This window comes from Oryzias latipes, chromosome 2 (assembly GCF_053564925.1).
Source record: "Oryzias latipes strain Hd-rR chromosome 2, Olatipes_Hd-rR_3.1".
NCBI lineage: Eukaryota > Metazoa > Chordata > Actinopteri > Beloniformes > Adrianichthyidae > Oryzias > Oryzias latipes.
In genome coordinates, this window is record NC_136238.1 from 2,085,404 (window position 1) to 2,103,323 (window position 17,920).

The 17,920-nt window shown below is 51.4% G+C and overlaps 1 protein-coding gene and 1 long non-coding RNA gene across 16 annotated transcripts; one reads left to right on the top strand and one right to left on the bottom strand.

Annotated features, from left to right (window-relative positions):
* Positions 1–1,303: 1,303 nt before the first annotated feature.
* Positions 1,304–12,234, bottom strand: LOC101161371 (ATP-dependent RNA helicase DDX3X). 15 transcript variants are annotated; one of them, XM_078930262.1, is made up of 20 exons: positions 11,908–12,234; positions 10,581–10,623; positions 9,977–10,024; positions 9,703–9,756; positions 9,443–9,622; positions 6,109–6,211; positions 5,928–6,041; positions 5,673–5,772; positions 5,472–5,607; positions 5,310–5,407; positions 5,139–5,237; positions 4,907–5,067; positions 4,697–4,841; positions 4,483–4,627; positions 3,601–3,651; positions 3,211–3,392; positions 3,027–3,144; positions 2,794–2,947; positions 2,591–2,715; positions 1,304–2,511 (listed from the first exon to the last, which is right to left on the bottom strand). In XM_078930262.1, the coding sequence occupies exons 1-20, from the start codon at positions 11,950–11,952 to the stop codon at positions 2,432–2,434; spliced, it is 2,181 nt and encodes a 726-aa protein (XP_078786388.1). In that variant the 5' UTR covers positions 11,953–12,234; the 3' UTR covers positions 1,304–2,431. The 15 variants fall into 15 exon arrangements, with proteins under 15 accessions (XP_078786388.1, XP_078786386.1, XP_078786384.1 ...); XM_078930260.1 differs by having other exon boundaries at positions 6,109–6,226; XM_078930258.1 differs by having other exon boundaries at positions 6,109–6,229.
* Positions 6,651–6,981, top strand: LOC144983572 (uncharacterized). Its single transcript, XR_013647305.1, has 3 exons — positions 6,651–6,771; positions 6,836–6,867; positions 6,900–6,981. It is a non-coding gene; the product is annotated as an uncharacterized LOC144983572 (long non-coding RNA).
* Positions 12,235–17,920: the final 5,686 nt, after the last annotated feature.

Consider the following 17,920-nt stretch of genomic DNA (forward strand, 5'->3'; position numbering starts at 1 on the left):
ACCCCCGAGGACCTGTATGGTCCTCGGGGGTGGGTTAGGGTTAGGTTAAAAGGTTAAAGGTGGGAGCTCATGTTTGGTCAGCAGGTGAAGTCTGCAGCACTATGAAGCCCCGCCCACTGCAGCAGCTGCCACGCCCCCAGGAAATAGAAATGTGACTGTTGGCAGCGACGCCCCGCGGTTCTGTTTGGACCGGGCCTCAGGAGAACCTGGACTTCTGTGTCAGCGTATAAAAATAAAGATTTCTCCAAAATGTCCCACAGCTCAAGCAGAACCAAACCCAACGGGCCTGGAAGAAACCCAGCACCAGAACCGCCCCCCCTTTCACCTGTCAGGTGTGTTTTCTACATGACTGAGGGTCCCCCTGGTAGCTGTCATCCAGAGGGGGGGGGGGGGGGGGGGGGGTCATCTTCATCAGGAGCAGGTGACAAAGATCCAACCCACTACAGACCGCTCCATCAGAGCCGGACCGGGGGGGTTAAGGCATCAAAGGATCTACAGAAACTGGAAAACTAAAGTGCATTCAGAACATTCATTCCACCTTAAATCCTCAGTCACCTTAAGACTCAACTACAAAAACACTGATGACATCACAGTGGGGGGCGGATCCTAACCTCTACCGTTAGCCTTTGAGCAAACTAGCATCATGCCAGAAACCACAAAAACGGGTTTTGAAACATCAGGACGTCTGACAGGAAATGGGACGAACCTCAGCGAGGAAACCCCGCCTCCATCTGGAAACCCCGCCCCATAAGGGACCTCAGCGAAGAACCCTTCCCCCATGACGAACCTCAGCGAAGAAACGCCGCCTCCATGAGGAAACCCCGCCCCCATGAAGAACTTCAGTGAGGAAACCACGCCCCTGATGAATTTGAACGACACAAACCAAACTGCATTTGTGTTCAGCTGTTTTAGTGAACTACCACCAAATTACTGGAGCCCTTCAGTCTGCAAGGCTCCATGGAGGAGGACACGCCTCCTCTGACCCCCACCCAGCAGGAAACTACACGGACAGGGGGGTCCGTGTTCTGCAGGACAGAGCCAAACTATTGGAAGAACCTCACAGTTCCAGCACCTCCTCCTAAGGCAGCTCCTCCCTGCACCTCCTTCACCATCTTCTTCATGGTTCCTCCTTCAGGTTCACACATGACTGGTTCTCCTCTGGAGCTTACAGCACCTCCTCCCTTTGGTCCGTCTGCCCTCTGGCTCCTCCCTCTAGCTCCTCCCACCAGCTCCTCCATGTGGCCAAAGAACAACAGAGGTCTCCCCGCCGTCGTCCATCTCTAAACAGAAGAAACTCACAGCATTGATGTCAGACGTCCTTTTATTCACATCTGAGCTCCTGGACCCCCCCTCCCCCAGCCTGGAGGAGCTGCTGGAGCTCCTCCAGGCTGGGGTGGGGGGGGTGGGTCTGTGTGCTGTGGTTCTGTCTTCTGGATGTTCCACTGTTCCACGCTCATCCCTGTTCCTCCAGATGTTTGAGGTCACAGATACCTGCCCCCCCCAGGAACAGGAACTTCCTGTGATGGGAGGAGCCTCAGGTGGGTGGGCGTGGACTGTCTACACTGTGAACCCTCTAAGCCCCCCCCTGAGAGAGCCGACCCCCCCCCCCCCCCCCCCATGCTGCCCAAAACCTGAAAGAGACCGAAGCTGCAGAACCCCCCATAACCCCCCCACTTTGCCGTCAGGACGGTTCCATGAGCCGGACTCTGTAGCAAACATCTGGCCCCCCCCAGAACCACCAGCGTCCAGCAGCACACATAGGGTGGGGGTCCGGAAGAAGCAGAAGAGCCCCTTCATCTGCTAGCAGCTGGGGGGTTGGGGGGGACGACGGCAGGATCCGTCCTGATCCGGTTTGTTCTGAGGGAAATCTTAACCCTGACCCCCCCTGCATGAACAGCTGCTGGGGGGGGCAGCTTTTAGTTTTGCCGGGGTGTGATGTAGTCCCAGCCCGGCTGGTTCTGGGGGGGGCAGACCTGTTGGAACCGGGTCGGTCTGACATCATGGACCCGATTCTTTAGGCACAGAACTCTGGTCCTCTGGGCCTCAGGACCCCCCCACCAGGACCGCTCCAGACCACATCATCAAGGCTGAATGTTCTGTTGAAGGAGGCGGAGCTTAGCCGGCGCTGAAGGATCAGAACCGTTCTGGACCCGACCCACTGCTGGAACTTCAATGGAGACACTAAGAACCAATGAAAAAGCAAAGTCTCTCATGGAGGGGTCTTCACCCCCCCATCCTTCAGGACACCTGAGAGGGGGCGTGGCCTCCCTCAGTCGGAGTCTAGAGTCCCTTCATTGGCCGACGTGAAGAAGGGCGGAGCTTCAACCCACCAGAAGTCTACGGCTAAGAAACAGACATGGGGGGGGTATATATTTGGTCACATGCATGTGGGGGTCTGAAGGGTGGTGGGGGTGAAGACGACACGGGGCGCTTAGCTGCCCCACCAGTCCACTTGAGAGTGGGAGTAGTTGCCCCCGTAGCCGTCGCTGGTGTAGAAGTTCCCAAATCCTCCTGGGAGGAACAGGAAACAGTTCTCAGGAAACCGCTTTTCAAAATAAAAGCCTGCACTACACAGTTCTGTGGGGCTCACCGGTTCCAAACCCGCGGTTTCCCACGTGCACCCCCTGGTTGCGTCCACCACGCCCGCCAAATCCCCCTGCGCCGCCCCCGGCGGTGGTCTGGCGGTAGTCCCGCGCCCCGAAGCCTCCGGCGAACCTGGACACCAGAACACAAAGAGCTGGTGACGGCTGTGGCGCCACGGGGGCCGCCGGGACGCGTGGAGGGGGCGGGCACCTCTTGGAGCGCCCCCTGCTGGTGCTCTTGTGCTGGTGCTCGTACGCCAGGCTCTCCAGCCACGACGGCACCTCCTGTTTGGCCTCCACCAGGATGTCCAGCAGGTCTTTGGTGATGTTCCCGTTCTTGTCGTTGAAGAAGGACGTGGCCAGACCTGCGGGAACACCGGGGGGGCGCACCATCAAAGCTCCGCCTCTTTTGACAGAACCTCGCTGGCGTTCGCTGGCGCTCACCCAGGTTCCCCACGCGGCCGGTGCGCCCAATGCGGTGGACGTACTCCTCGATGTCGCTGGGAAGGTCAAAGTTGATGACGTGCTTGACGTTGGAGATGTCCAGACCGCGTGCCGCCACCTGAGGACAGGACAGTCAGGACCCGCCCGCCGCACCACCCCAGCCCGCCCGCCGCTCCGTGCTCACCGCCGTAGCCACCAGGATGGGACACTTCCCCGACCGGAACTGGCTCAGCGCCTCCTCCCGGTCCCGCTGGGAGCGGTCGCCGTGGATACTGGTGCAGGCGTAGCCCTCCCGGTACAGGAAGTCCTCCAGGGCGTCCGCCCCCTTCTTGGTCTCCACAAACACCAGAGTCAGCGAGTCCTTCCCTGTGGACCAGAGGAGCCGGTCCTGAAGCCGCTTCGGACGGAACCAGAATCTGAACCCCCGGGTCACAGCCGCAGGGGTGAAGCATGCAGACATCCGCTCGCCCCCCTCCCTCCCCCAGGAAGCTGCATGCAGAGATCACACAACACGGACCACACAACCGCCATGCTCGTATGAGCGGGCACAGGAGGGGGCGGAGCCAGAGCTTACCGGGCTTCTCCACGCCGTCTCCACAGCCGTCCTGCACCTCGGTGGGGATGACTTGAGATAAAACGACACCAAACGTTCACATCTGACTGTGTTCCTGACAGAAGGTCACGGGCGCCGTCTCTGTGTGCTGTTACCCACAATGCAAAGCAACGACCCCCCCGGTTCAACGCTCAGACGGCGTTCAAGGCATTCAGATGTTTTCACACCGGTATGCCGTTCACGCGTCAGATTACTGATCGCCGCCGCCTCCCGGCCACGGAGCCGCCGCCTACGGTTTCTGGACATTCAGGTGCCACATCCTGGAAAACGTCCGTTTGTGGTCCAGTTTGAGAGCTAACCCGCTGGAGGTACATAAAACTAAATCTGGAGGCTCTTTCTATCATCGTCTCCATGACAACAACAAACATGGAGCTGAGGCGGCGGCGGCCGCCATGACGGCACCGCTCTCCGTCCGCCAACCGCCCACAGGCCAGCATGGCGAGTGCCGCTGCTCAGGATCCTCTTCCTCTGCTCTCTATCTGTGCAGAGTTTCCGGGTGTCCAGGGTGCTGGAGTTACTGAACGCCGCCGGCCAGGGTCCATCTGGACCACGGGCGCCGTCTTAGCAGACTCAAACGCTCAACAGTAACCAGGACGGCCTCTGGGAACCCGCGGGCCCAGCGGCTGAAGAAAACGGATGGAGGTTCAGGATGAAAATCTGCATCCAGCAGCTGTATTGGATTAATTTTTCTAGCCTTTGCTTGAGTCACGTCCCTAAAGCCGAGTCCCTGATTGGTTGATGCGGCGCGCCCAACCAATACATTTTAAAATGTAGACTTTTACTTTGAAACACTTCCTGTTCCGTCCCTGAGTGGTGGGCGTGGCCAGAGGCCGTCCCGCTCACCTGTGGCACTCAGCAGGTCCAGCAGGAAGGACCTCTTGTCGCTCTCCTCCACCCACACCACCTTCTGGGTGATGTTCTCGGAGGTGGAGCCCACTCTGCCCACCGCCAGGAAGATGTAGTCCTCCAGGAAGTCCCTCGCCAGGATCTGCACAGACCACGTTCACGAGCACGCTCTGTAGGGGAGGAGCCTGACTCTGGGGCGGGGACGGCTCACCTGGATCTCTTTGGGGAAGGTGGCGCTGAACATCAGTGTCTGCCTGATGCCCTTGTGTGGCATGGTGTCTTGCTCCACGATGCGGCGGATCTGAGGTTCGAATCCCATGTCCAGCATGCGGTCCGCCTCGTCCAGGATGAGGTAGCTGTGGGACGGCACCGCTGAAACATCACCGCGACCCCTGAAAGCCCCGCCCCCGCCCCGACTCACTTGCAGTAGTCCAGGCCGATCTTGCCCCGCTCCATCATGTCCACCAGCCGTCCCGGCGTGGCCACCAGCAGGTGGCAGCCCCGCTCCAGGTCCCGGATCTGCTGGCCGATGTCGGCACCTCCGTACACCACGCAGGGCCGCACTCTGGACCGGTAGGAGAACTGGACAGAGCCACAGCGTGTCTGTGAGACGGCCGGACCCGGGGCGGGTTCTGGGCGGCGGCGGCGGTTACCTTCCGGGCCTCGTCGTAGATCTGCAGGGCCAGCTCCCGGGTGGGGGCCAGAACCAGCGCGATGGGGTACTGCTTACGGCGGCCGTACTTCCCATTGTCCTGCGGGGAGGCCAGAGTTGGGCGTCACATGGGAGCTCCGCCTCCTGCTCCTTGAGCCTGGCGTCCGCTCACCGTTCCCGAGGCTTTGGCGGCGTTCAGGGCTTCTCCTGGTCCGTCCGTGTAGATCTGGCTGAGGATGGGCAGAAGGAACGCCGCCGTCTTCCCCGAGCCTGAAACACAGACCATCAGTCTCTGCAGAGGCGTGGCTCCAGAGCCAGTGGGGGGCGGTCCCACCTGTCTGGGCGCACGCCATCAGGTCCCTCTTGGACTTGATGATGGGGATGGCGTATTTCTGGACGGGGGTGGGTCTGGTGTAGCGGGTCAGAGCCACGTTCCCCATGATGATCTCCCCCATGTCTATGTCCTGAAACTGGGGGTGGGGGGGTTACACACACAGACACAGGACCCCCCCATGCTAGAGGTGGGGCAGCTTACGCTCTCGATGTGGTGGGGGCAGTTCTGCCCCGTCGCCTCCACCGGGATGTCGTCGTATTTCTCAAAGTTGATCCCCGTGTTGCTGCCGGAAAACAACTCACTGCACACACACACAAACAGAGCACACACACACACACATACGGAAACACACACAGACGGAAACACAAACACACACACACACACACGCACACACACAGCTGATGAACAGAACCCCTCAGAACCTACTAGGACCGGGTTCTGGAACCACAGACTCACTGTTCCAGACGCTCGTTCCTCTGCGTGGGTTTGGACCAGTCCCCGTCGTCTCTGGACTCCTCCACCCAGCGGCTGTTCCCGGCCCCCCCCGCTCCGAATCCGCTGTGTTCATACCTGGAACGGCACGGCGGCTAAAGCGGCGGCTAAAGCGGCGTGAGCCCTCCGGTGTTCGGCGCCTCACCTTCCTCTGTTGGCGGTCCCGCGGTCGTTGAAGAAGGCGGACTTGCCCCGGTTGTTGCTGAAGCTGCCGTAGGCGTCCTTGGTGGGGGTCCATCCTCCTGCATCTGAAGGCACAGCTGCTGCTGTAAGAACCGCCGGAGAACAGCAGCTAGTGGGTTCTACAAGTCATTCTAGTACACAAAGGTCTGGGTACTCTCACTGTGTACTTTTTGAGGTACAAAGGCAGAGTATTTTGGACTGTGTCCACTTTGAGATTGAATGCAGTGACTGTGGTGCAGAATTCCAGTTAGTCCGTCCTGGTTCTACACGTCCTGCACGTCATCTGACCAGGATTTGTTTACCTCCACTGTGTCTGTTAGTTATTTATACACAAACATATCAGTTGTCATTTGTACTGACATTGGGATGTCATTCGGGCTCTAGATGCAGCCGGATGGTGACAAAGAGAGGCAAGGTTGTCCACACAGAAGGGGTCTCACTCCCAGAAGGAACAATAGCAGACATCGAGGACAGTTACAAGTACCTTGGAATTCCACAGACAAATGGCAACCTGGAGCAGGCAACAAGGCAAGCTGCAACAGCTAAATACCTCCAACGAGTAAGGCAAGTCCTGAGAAGCCAGCTCAATGGCAAAAATAAGACCCGGGCAATAAACAGACCCAAGGTGTGGATCTACCACACAAGACAAGGCCCAAGGTGTGGATCTACCACACCAGACAAGGCCCAAGGTGTGGATCTACCACACATGACAAGGCCCAAGGTGTAGATCTCCCACACATGACAAGGCCCAAGGTGTGGATCTACCACACCAGACAAGACCCAAGGTGTAGATCTACCACACCAGACAAGACCCAAGGTGTAGATCTACCACACCAGACAAGACCCAAGGTGTGGATCTACCACACATGACAAGGCCCAAGGTGTAGATCTCCCACACATGACAAGGCCCAAGGTGTGGATCTACCACACAAGACAAGGCCCAAGGTGTGGATCTACCACACCAGACAAGGCCCAAGGTGTGGATCTACCACACATGACAAGGCCCAAGGTGTGGATCTACCACACCAGACAAGGCCCAAGGTGTGGATCTACCACACATGACAAGGCCCAAGGTGTAGATCTCCCACACATGACAAGGCCCAAGGTGTGGATCTACCACACAAGACAAGGCCCAAGGTGTGGATCTACCACACCAGACAAGGCCCAAGGTGTGGATCTACCACACATGACAAGGCCCAAGGTGTGGATCTACCACACCAGACAAGGCCCAAGGTGTAGATCTCCCACACATGACAAGGCCCAAGGTGTGGATCTACCACACAAGACAAGGCCCAAGGTGTGGATCTACCACACAAGACAAGGCCCAAGGTGTGGATCTACCACACCAGACAAGGCCCAAGGTGTGGATCTACCACACATGACAAGGCCCAAGGTGTAGATCTCCCACACATGACAAGGCCCAAGGTGTGGATCTACCACACCAGACAAGACCCAAGGTGTAGATCTACCACACCAGACAAGACCCAAGGTGTAGATCTACCACACCAGACAAGACCCAAGGTGTGGATCTACCACACATGACAAGGCCCAAGGTGTAGATCTCCCACACATGACAAGGCCCAAGGTGTGGATCTACCACACCAGACAAGACCCAAGGTGTAGATCTACCACACCAGACAAGACCCAAGGTGTAGATCTACCACACCAGACAAGACCCAAGGTGTAGATCTACCACACCAGACAAGACCCAAGGTGTGGATCTACCACACATGACAAGGCCCAAGGTGTAGATCTCCCACACATGACAAGGCCCAAGGTGTGGATCTACCACACATGACAAGGCCCAAGGTGTAGATCTCCCACACATGACAAGGCCCAAGGTGTGGATCTACCACACCAGACAAGACCCAAGGTGTAGATCTACCACACCAGACAAAACCCAAGGTGTAGATCTACCACACCAGACAAGACCCAAGGTGTAGATCTACCACACCAGACAAGACCCAAGGTGTAGATCTACCACACAAGACAAGGCCCAAGGTGTAGAATCTACCACACCAGACAAGACCCAAGGTGTAGATCTACCACACAAGACAAGACCCAAGGTGTAGATCTACCACACCAGACAAGACCCAAGGTGTAGATCTACCACACCAGACAAGACCCAAGGTGTAGATCTACCACACCAGACAAGACCCAAGGTGTAGATCTACCACACCAGACAAGACCCAAGGTGTAGATCTACCACACCAGACAAGACCCAAGGTGTAGATCTACCACACAAGACAAGACCCAAGGTGTAGATCTACCACACCAGACAAGACCCAAGGTGTAGATCTACCACACCAGACAAGACCCAAGGTGTAGATCTACCACACAAGACAAGACCCAAGGTGTAGATCTACCACACCAGACAAGACCCAAAGTGTAGGCTGTGCAAAGAGGCGCCTGAAACAATCCAGCACATAACTGCAGGACGTAAGATGCTGGCAGGTAAAGCATACATGGAGCGCCACAATCAAGTGGCTGGAATAATATACAGGAACATGTGTGCAGAATATGGACTAGAAACCCCAAGTTCAAAATGGGAAACACCTCTGAAGGTGGTAGAGAATGAAAGGGCAAAGATCCTGTGGGACTTCCAGATCTAGACTGATAGGATGGTGATGGAGAACCAACCAGACATTGTAGTGGTGGATAAAGAACAGAGGAAAGCCGTTGTGGTGGATGTGGCAGTGCCAAGCGATGGGAACATCAGGAAGAAGGAACATGAGAAACTGGAGAAATACCAGGGACTCAGAGAAGAACTGGAGAAAGCCTGGAAAGTGAAGGTGACAGTGGTGCCTGTGGTAATTGGAGCACTGGGGGCAGTAACCCCCAAGCTGGAGGAGGGGCTACAACAGATACCTGGAAAGACCTCAGACCTCTCAGTCCAGAAAAGAACAGGAACAGCTGAGATACTGCAGGACCCTCAAGCTCCCAGGCCTCTGGTAGAGGACCCCAGCTTGGAGGAGAAACCACCACTTAGGGGGAGGGGTCGTGGTTTTTACTGATATAAAGGTGGATGTTTTGGAGCTTGTCGTCTCATGCTAAAACAGAGTGGGAACCCCTGATTTCAACCAAATCTCTTCACCTGACGTCCACTGAAGCTGAAAACCATAGAAGTAGAGCAAACCGGTCTCCAAGGCGCCCCGGCCAACGATTGAGGGTTTTTGTTGATGTCAATCATTTCAAACATGTTTAGTTTATTAATGATGGCTAATGTTTCCTGACTTAGAGAGAAAAGGAGATGAGAGGTAAACAAACACTGTTGGTTCAGCCCCCCCCGTACCCACCAAAGCCCATGGGCTGTGCCGGGTTTATGGGGTTGAAGGATCCGCCCCTGTTGCCGCGGTAACCACCCACTCCGCCTCGGCCCCGCTCCATGCGGGGCGGGCCGCGGTTGAAGGCGTTCCCGGCGAGGCGGTTGTCATGGAAACCGTTGACGAAGCCGCCGCGGCCTCCGTCCCACCCGTCTGCCGGAGAGAACAGGTGGAGGTGATCAGAGGAAGAGCCGTGGCTCCGCCCTAACGCCAACGCCGCAGGGGGGACTCACATCCGGCCGCGATGGTGTAGCCGCCCGGTCGTCCCGCCGCAAAGGCGTTCCCTACTGAACACAGACGGAGAACGTCACAGGTTCTGAGCGACCAGAACCGACCCGACAGCTACAGGGGAACACCGGCTGTTCTCCAGGTTCTGAATCAAGGTTCCTGAAAGGTTCTCAACTTAATCTGTTAATCCCACCAGAACAAAACAGAACCCTTGTTCCAGAGAAACCGTCCCGCTCCGGAAACGGGACGGCGTCCCGGCGGCAGAACGCTCTGACTCACCGTTCTTGGACACATCTTTGGTCCGCAGATGTGGAGGAATATATCGTCCTGGAAGACGGAGAACAGAGTCACTGCCTCTGACAGGAGGAATAGATTACAAAAGTAATCCAGATTACTCTCTGCTTCAAAGTCCTCCTCTGAAGAAGATCCTGATTTAGAGTTTCTGTCCTGTTCTAGAGGAAATCTTCTATGAAAGAGAACAAAATCCTAAAAACATTTCATTTCTGCTTCAAACTGTCGTCTCCGTTTCTGTGTCGCTAAACAGAAACTGTGGAGAACAGAGACTGCCAGTCCTGACATTTATGCCCCCCCCCCCCCCTCCTGTCAAGCTCTGCACTCATGTTAGACCTAGCAGAAAGGGGGGGTAAAGGGCGGAGCTCCAACGGCCACGCCCACATGGAGGAGGATTTGGAACCAGAGGTTTCAGAGAAACATGATCTGAAGACGTTTAGGGTTTTGGTGAAAACACCACTGGGAGGGGGTTTCTTTAAATCATCATGGGGGGGTTGAGGCAGGAGCGTCATGACACTTCCATGTTCTGATGGTTCTAGGTGGTGTGGATCTGGAACCCAGAGGAACTTCTCCGGCTGCTTACTGTTAGTACCTCCCCCTTGTCCATCCGGGGCGCTCAGGTCCAGAACGGCGAGCTGCAACACAAAGACAGACGCTTCACGTTCCTGTGGAGCAGCAGAACCGCAGCAGAACCACCACATGTTCTATGGGTTCTTATCATCAGAACCTGAACTCCTGGACTGAACCGGCGCAGTTTTGTTTAAACCCAGAAACCCTGCAGATGTCTGAAAGGGGGCGTGGCCACTCTTTCAGGTGAGTCCACCTGTGCTCAGACGGTTTCCTCCCTCAGAACCGCTGGAAGCAGACGGTTTTGCTGGAGAACCGACTCAGTGTTCTGTGTTTATGAATAAAGGTTTCAATCAATCATTTTTGACAGTCAGGTACAAAGAAAACAAGAAATCCTTTCAGTTCAGCTTTAATGAGGTTAGTTTTCACTCATGGAAACTGTTGATTTATTTACCTTTTAAGGTTCATATTTTTGATGTTTACATGTTTCAGTTTTTATTCCTAAACAAAGATGTGGTTTAAAGGAAAACTTTATTCCTACTCTGTAATTAGAAATAAACACTTTTAAGCTCCTGGATACAGAACATTGAGTCTCACTTCAAACTCTATAAACATTATTTTGTTTTCAATCAGAAGAAGAATAACTGTGGTGTTTATGTCATTTTATAAAATAATTGATTTTATTTTCTAAAGTTGTTCTCGTCTGTTTTTCAGACTTTATTAAACTATTTAAATAAAAAATGTTTGTTGTTTTTCTGGAATCGGAACAGAAACGGTTCCTTTCTGCCGGAAACGCTCCGTAAATGTCGCGGCTCTTTCAGGTGAATTTAGGAGGCGCGCGGACGCGGGCGCGCGCCCCGCTTCGGGTCAGCTCCGGACGGTTCGGCTTCATTAAACAGAACATCGAGTACTTTCTGGATCCGGACTGGTTTCCGCGGTGACGCAGATGAAATTGACTCTGTTTTGTCCCTTCTGCGCTTCCGTAATCGTCGTTTACCGCTACTTTGATGCTGGGATGGAAATCTGCGATGTTTTCTCTTCCATCCTCTCCGCGGGTGCGTTACATATGTTCACCCGGGGAGCCCGCCTGCGCAGGGGGGTCCCCTTTAGCCCCTACTTCCTCCTCAGTTCCGGTTTTAAATCGGTTAGCCCCCCCGCTCAGACACAATCCCGTCGTTTAAACCCCGCAGGACGGACGCCGGGACGGTCCCGCACCCCTCCCGGTCTGGACGCGGACACTGAGCAGACGTTTGGAGCGGACCCGCGAACCCCAGCTCGGTGAGCGGCAGGCTAACTAACGTGCGTCCCCCGGCGGTCTCGCGCGCCAGCCCCCACCTGAGCGGTGGGCTCACCTGCTGCTCCAGCGCGTGGGCGTTTTCGACGGCCACATGACTCATCACTAAGGAGTACGGGGGGAAAATGTTGGCGCCGGGGAAGGACCTCTTTGTGTGCCGGTTTGTTGTTGTTTGTCTCTGCCTCGCGCCGGTCTCCGTGGTGACGTCAGCCTGTTGTTATTTCATTTGGCGGCAGAACGAGGCGGTTCTGGAATCAAGGTGCGTTCGGGGCGGAATTCGGGCTCAAATCCGGAGTTTGGAGCGCGAGGGGAGAGGATAACGGCGGCGGCGGCGGCTGCTGCAGACCCGGCGGAGGCTGAGTGACGCGCTCGCGGAGGAAGCGGCGGAAGCGACATTTCACAATAAAAGCTTTGAGTGGAGCTCACAAAAACAAAAGCGGAGAACAGGAACCAAAAAGAGCTGAAAACTATGGAGTCCTATACTGTTCATAATTAAATAAATAAATATTTAATTCAATAAATAAATATGACGTCATGCAAATACACAATCAACCAATAAATCTCTCATAAATATATAAAAAGATCATGAAATTGTGAAAAACCTGCACACTGATTTTAAATTAGCCATTGTATTATTCAATATATTTCATTTTGCTTTAAAAACATGTTCATTATTTTAAAACAGCATTTTAAAAATATTCATTTTAATCATGTGGAATATATTGTAATTTTTTGTCTTTTTTCAGAACCTCGGATTTCAAAATCAATATTTTCCAAAGTAGCTTTGTTTTTATTTAATGTTGCTGTTTTTCACAATGGCTGATTTATTTCATGAAGAGCTTTTTCAGGAGAATGGGTCTGTCTGTCAATCAAACTAGACAAGGCGGAGACACTTTTGTGATTGGCTATTCCTTTACCCAGACATGAGCAGCAGCACCCTAACTCCCCTGACTACATCGATCGAAGATGCTTCAGCAAACGTGATGGCGCAATGCACACCCCTCAACACTAGGGGGAGTATGCATCTCAACACATCCACAGTGTTACAAGAAATTGGGCAGTTTTGGTTCTAAATTTGCAGATAAAAGTGGCTTTGGGCGAGTGTGCATAATCCAGGTGATTTTGTGGTCGGTTTGGCAATTTTCATCTTCTCATGAACGTATAGTAGTGGTCTAAGTTAGGCTGAGTGGTTGTTGGAGTTCCACTAAGCTTCTATGAACTGGAGTTTCCATGAACGCACCATGCCGCGTGTGGGAGGGGCAACAAGCTAATGTTTTTAGCCTTATAGCCACATGGAGCGGTTGCTTGTGCTTATCTCAGTAACAATGCATGGATGCACAATGAACAGGGAGAGTGTTAAGATGTCAGAAACGTCATCGCAGGAAAGGTTAAACATTTTTCTTGAGAGGGAAAAATAAAACCAGAGGACCTGATTATAATCATTGTCTCATTGAAAATAGAAAAATATCATAAGGTTCAGGAGGCCCGAGCAGGCTTGTCCCGCTTTGCACAGCTGCCTGGTCTCACTCTGTCGATCCTCCTGCGAGCCGACATGTGTCACGATGTGAGCTGTGAGTGAATGGCGTAAGAATGAGGAGTGTGAAAGATGTTGACGACCGGAGCTCCTTTGTGGTTTGGTCCACACAAACCCTCAAACTACAAAAACAGAGTCGTGGATGTTTGTATCTTCTGCAGCAGACAGTTTGTCTCTATTTGATCCTCTAATGTCAGCAAAGCCTCGTGGATATCGCTGAAATATGTCATCTCTCTGACTGGCACACCGCTGAGCGGGTATCGAGGAATATGAGTCGACTTCCATGGATCAGCCAATGAGCGTTTAGATCCCGCCCACTTTCACTGATTGACAGAAAGACCCATTCTGCTGAAAAAGCTCTTCATGAAATAAATACGCCATTGTGAAAAACAGCAACATGAAATAAAAACAAAGCTACTTTGGAAAATATTCGATTTTGAAATATCAGCTTCTGAAAAAAGACAGAATTATAGTAAAATTCAACATGATTAAAAATGAATATTTTAAAATGCTGTTTTAAAATAATGAACATGTTTTTAAAGCAAAATGAAATATATTGAATAATACAATGGCTAATTTAAAATCAGTGTGCTGGTTTTTCACAATTTCATGATCTTTTTATATATTTATGAGAAATGTATTGGTTGATTGTGTATTTGCATAAGTTCATATTTATTTATTGAATTAAATATTTATTTATTTAATTATGAACAGTATAGGACTCCATAGAAAACATGTTCGATCCGCACCGAGATCAGAATATTGAGGATTTCTATTTTCTAAATATGTAAAAATCAAAGACAAACACGATTCTAATGAAAAATATGCTTTAAAAATGAACATTTCTTCTTTCATTTTTAACAGTGTTAGTTTCTGTCTCCTCTCTGCAGCTTTGCTGGTGGATCTGCTGATGTGCAGAGTCTTTCCTCTGAATGCAGCACGGTTCAGTCAGTCAGTGGGGATCGAACCAACGTCTCCATAACTGTGTCCTCATCAGCAGAAACGTACCCCCCATGTTCCAGGACTGGACCCTCTGTTGGAGCATCTTCCTCATCATCAGCAGTTGCTGCTGTCAGTCCTTCATGTTGATGAAGACGCGTCTGAAGCCTTCATCCTCCTCATGGGCCGCAGAACTTAAGGTTCTGCTGCTCGTTTTCTGGAGGATGGGATGTTCTCCATCAAGCAGACATTTACGGTCAGCTTGTTCCCTTCAGTTTTCTGCTGAACCTGGGGTCCGTTTGTTCCACCCCCCACATGGAGACCTGGTTCTGGAGGTGTTCCTGGTTTCCTGTTGGATCTGCTCGCACGTCCATCTTCAGGGACCTGAGCTCCGCTGACGGCCTGCAGAACCTGCTGGTTCTGCCTGCGTTTCTGGTTCTGCCTGCATTTCTCCTCTCCGTCAGCAGATGGCGCCCAAACCCCACGTGTGGTCTTCATCAGGGATGAAGATCTGATTCTCAGCTTCCATTTCTCATACCAAAGCAGATCCGCTGTTTGAGTCCAGAATTCCTGAAGGTTCTGGTGGTTCTCCTTATCTGGACTGGGTTCTCGTCTCAACATTTATGAAAGCATGAAGGAGAAGGTCCTGCAGTGGGGGGTGGGGAGGGGTCCTGTCTGGAGCTGCTGACAGCAGATGGCAGAAGAAGGGAATGATGGGAAAACGCTCATTAGCATCAGGGAGAGTGTGACTGATGATTTCCCCCGAGCTGCAGAACCATGAGATGGTTCTAGGCTCCGTGCACGTGAGCGTGTGCACGTTTGGACTCCTCTTTTGGGGATTAAAGTCAGTTTTTTTTCTCAGGAAACAGTTTGTTCAGATTTCCTCAAACACCTTCATCCTCCTCCTCCTCCTCCGTCTTTCTCAGCTCCATTCCCATAGCTGTGAATTTCCAGTCCTCATGATCCATTTGCATACGTTTGGTTCCTCGTTTGGTTCCTGAAGGACGCCATCCATACGATGGACCGGTTCAGCCTTCAGTGTGCGTTCACTGGTTTGTGGGAGGAGCCTGAAGACGGACTCAGACACTCGTGTGGCGACGCGAGAACGCCAGAGTTTGAGGACGGGTCTGAAAGGTCCAGTTATGTTTACCTGGACGAGTCCAGAACCGGGTGGGACTGTGGTGTTACACACATTGACACACAATGACACATTTACACACATTGACACACAATGACACACACATTTTCACACATTGACACCTACACACATTCACACACACATTCACACATAGACACAAACATTTACATACATTCACACACACTGACACACACATTCACACACTGACACACACATTCACACACACTGACACACACATCTACACACTGACACACACACTGACACACATTCACACACACTGACACATTTACACACACTGACACATTCACACACACATTTACTCACTCACACATTCACACACTGACACACACATTCACACACACTGACACACACATTTACACACAATCACACACACATTTACACACTGACACACACATACACACACTGACACACACATTCACACACACATTTACACACTGACACACACATACACACACTGACACACACATTTACACACAATCACACACACATTTACACACTGACACACACATACACACACTGACACACACATTTACACACAATCACACACACATTCACACACACTGACACACACCATTAACCCACGAGTCACTGAACGTCTGATCTGCTTCCTTTAGAATAAAACCAGCACATATTCTTCAACGTTTTATTAAATGAAAGTTTTTATGCTGGAATCTCTAAAAGCGTCAAAATTCATAACCTTATCAGCTGGAAGAAAATCAGAAGACAAACTTCAAAAAGGAACAAATCGTGATGAAGATGATGATGAAGATGACAGTATTAGTCTGGATTTTCCTGCTGTTCCGTCTGCAGCCTCTTCATCTTCCGGGCTTGTTGGCTTCATTCCTGCAGGTCTCATCCTCCTCTTCGTCGTCAGGAAATGTGCATCAATAAAAATCTTTTACAAATGTTTTCCCTCACAGCAGGTCTGACCCCCCCCCCCTTAAAATAAAGCATGTTTTTAATTATCTAAAGCAGCTTCATGAGAAAGTCACTCAGCAGGAAAATGAATGGAAGTAAAGAAATAAAAGAGAGATAAAAACAAATAAAGAGCTGCTGAGGCTGAAAGCCTTCAGATGAAGATCCAGAGATTTAGTCAAACGCTGCCGACGGATGAGAAAAGAAAACTAGCTGAGAGACTGGAATGTGCTCCGAAATGTCCTCCATGTTCCCGGGCAGAACTCCATCAGCTCACAACTCCTGCCTTTAGTCTTAACCAGTATAACTCAGTAGAAACCAGTTTAACCCAGTAGAAACCAGTTTGACCCAGTAGAAACCAGTTTAACCCAGTAGAAACCAGTTTAACCCCAGTAGAAACCAGTTTAGACCCAGTAGAAACCAGTTTAGACACAGTAGAAACCAGTTTAACCCAGTAGAAACCAGTTTGACCCAGTAGAAACCAGTTTAACCCAGTAGAAACCAGTTTAACCCCAGTAGAAACCAGTTTAGACCCAGTAGAAACCAGTTTAGACACAGTAGAAACCAGTTTTACCCAGTAGAAACCAGTTAAGACCCAGTAGAAACCAGGTAGAAACCAGTTTAGACCCAGTAGAAACCAGTTTTACCCAGTAGAAACCAGTTTAGACCCAGTAGAAACCAGTTTAGACACAGTAGAAACCAGTTTTACCCAGTAGAAACCAGTTTAGACCCAGTAGAAACCAGATTACACCCAGTAGAAACCAGTTTAAACCCAGTAGAAACCAGTTTAGACACAGTAGAAACCAGTTTAGACACAGTAGAAACCAGTTTAGACCCAGTAGAAACCAGTTTAGACACAGTAGAAACCAGTTTAGACACAGTAGAAACCAGTTTAGACCCAGTAGAAACCAGTTTAGACCCAGTAGAAACCAGTTTTACCCAGTAGAAACCAGTTTAACCCCAGTAGAAACCAGTTTAGACCCAGTAGAAACCAGTTTAGACACAGTAGAAACCAGTTTTACCCAGTAGAAACCAGTTAAGACCCAGTAGAAACCAGGTAGAAACCAGTTTAGACCAAGTAGAAACCAGTTTTACCCAGTAGAAACCAGTTTAGACCCAGTAGAAACCAGTTTAGACACAGTAGAAACCAGTTTTACCCAGTAGAAACCAGTTTAGACCCAGTAGAAACCAGATTACACCCAGTAGAAACCAGTTTAAACCCAGTAGAAACCAGTTTAACCCCAGTAGAAACCAGTTTAGACCCAGTAGAAACCAGTTTAGACCCAGTAGAAACCAGTTAGACCCAGTAAAAACCAGATTACACCCAGTAGAAACCAGGTAGAAACCAGTTTAGACCCAGTAGAAACCAGTTTAAACCCAGTAGAAACCAGTTTAGACCCAGTAGAAACCAGTTTAAACCCAGTAGAAACCAGTTTAACCCCAGTAGAAACCAGTTTAGACCCAGTAGAAACCAGTTAGACCCAGTAGAAACCAGATTACACCCAGTAGAAACCAGGTACAAAC

Bases quoted from the DNA above. Each gene is read 5' to 3' on its own strand.
- LOC101161371 (XM_023949165.2), bottom strand. From the start codon at position 11,952: ATGAGTCATGTGGCCGTCGAAAACGCCCACGCGCTGGAGCAGCAG. The intron at 10,624-11,907 runs GTGAGCCCACCG...TTTGTGTTGCAG, and splicing joins CCCACGCGCTGGAGCAGCAG to CTCGCCGTTCTGGACCTGAG. The intron at 9,757-9,976 runs GTGAGTCAGAGC...GTCTGTGTTCAG, and splicing joins CAAAGATGTGTCCAAGAACG to TAGGGAACGCCTTTGCGGCG.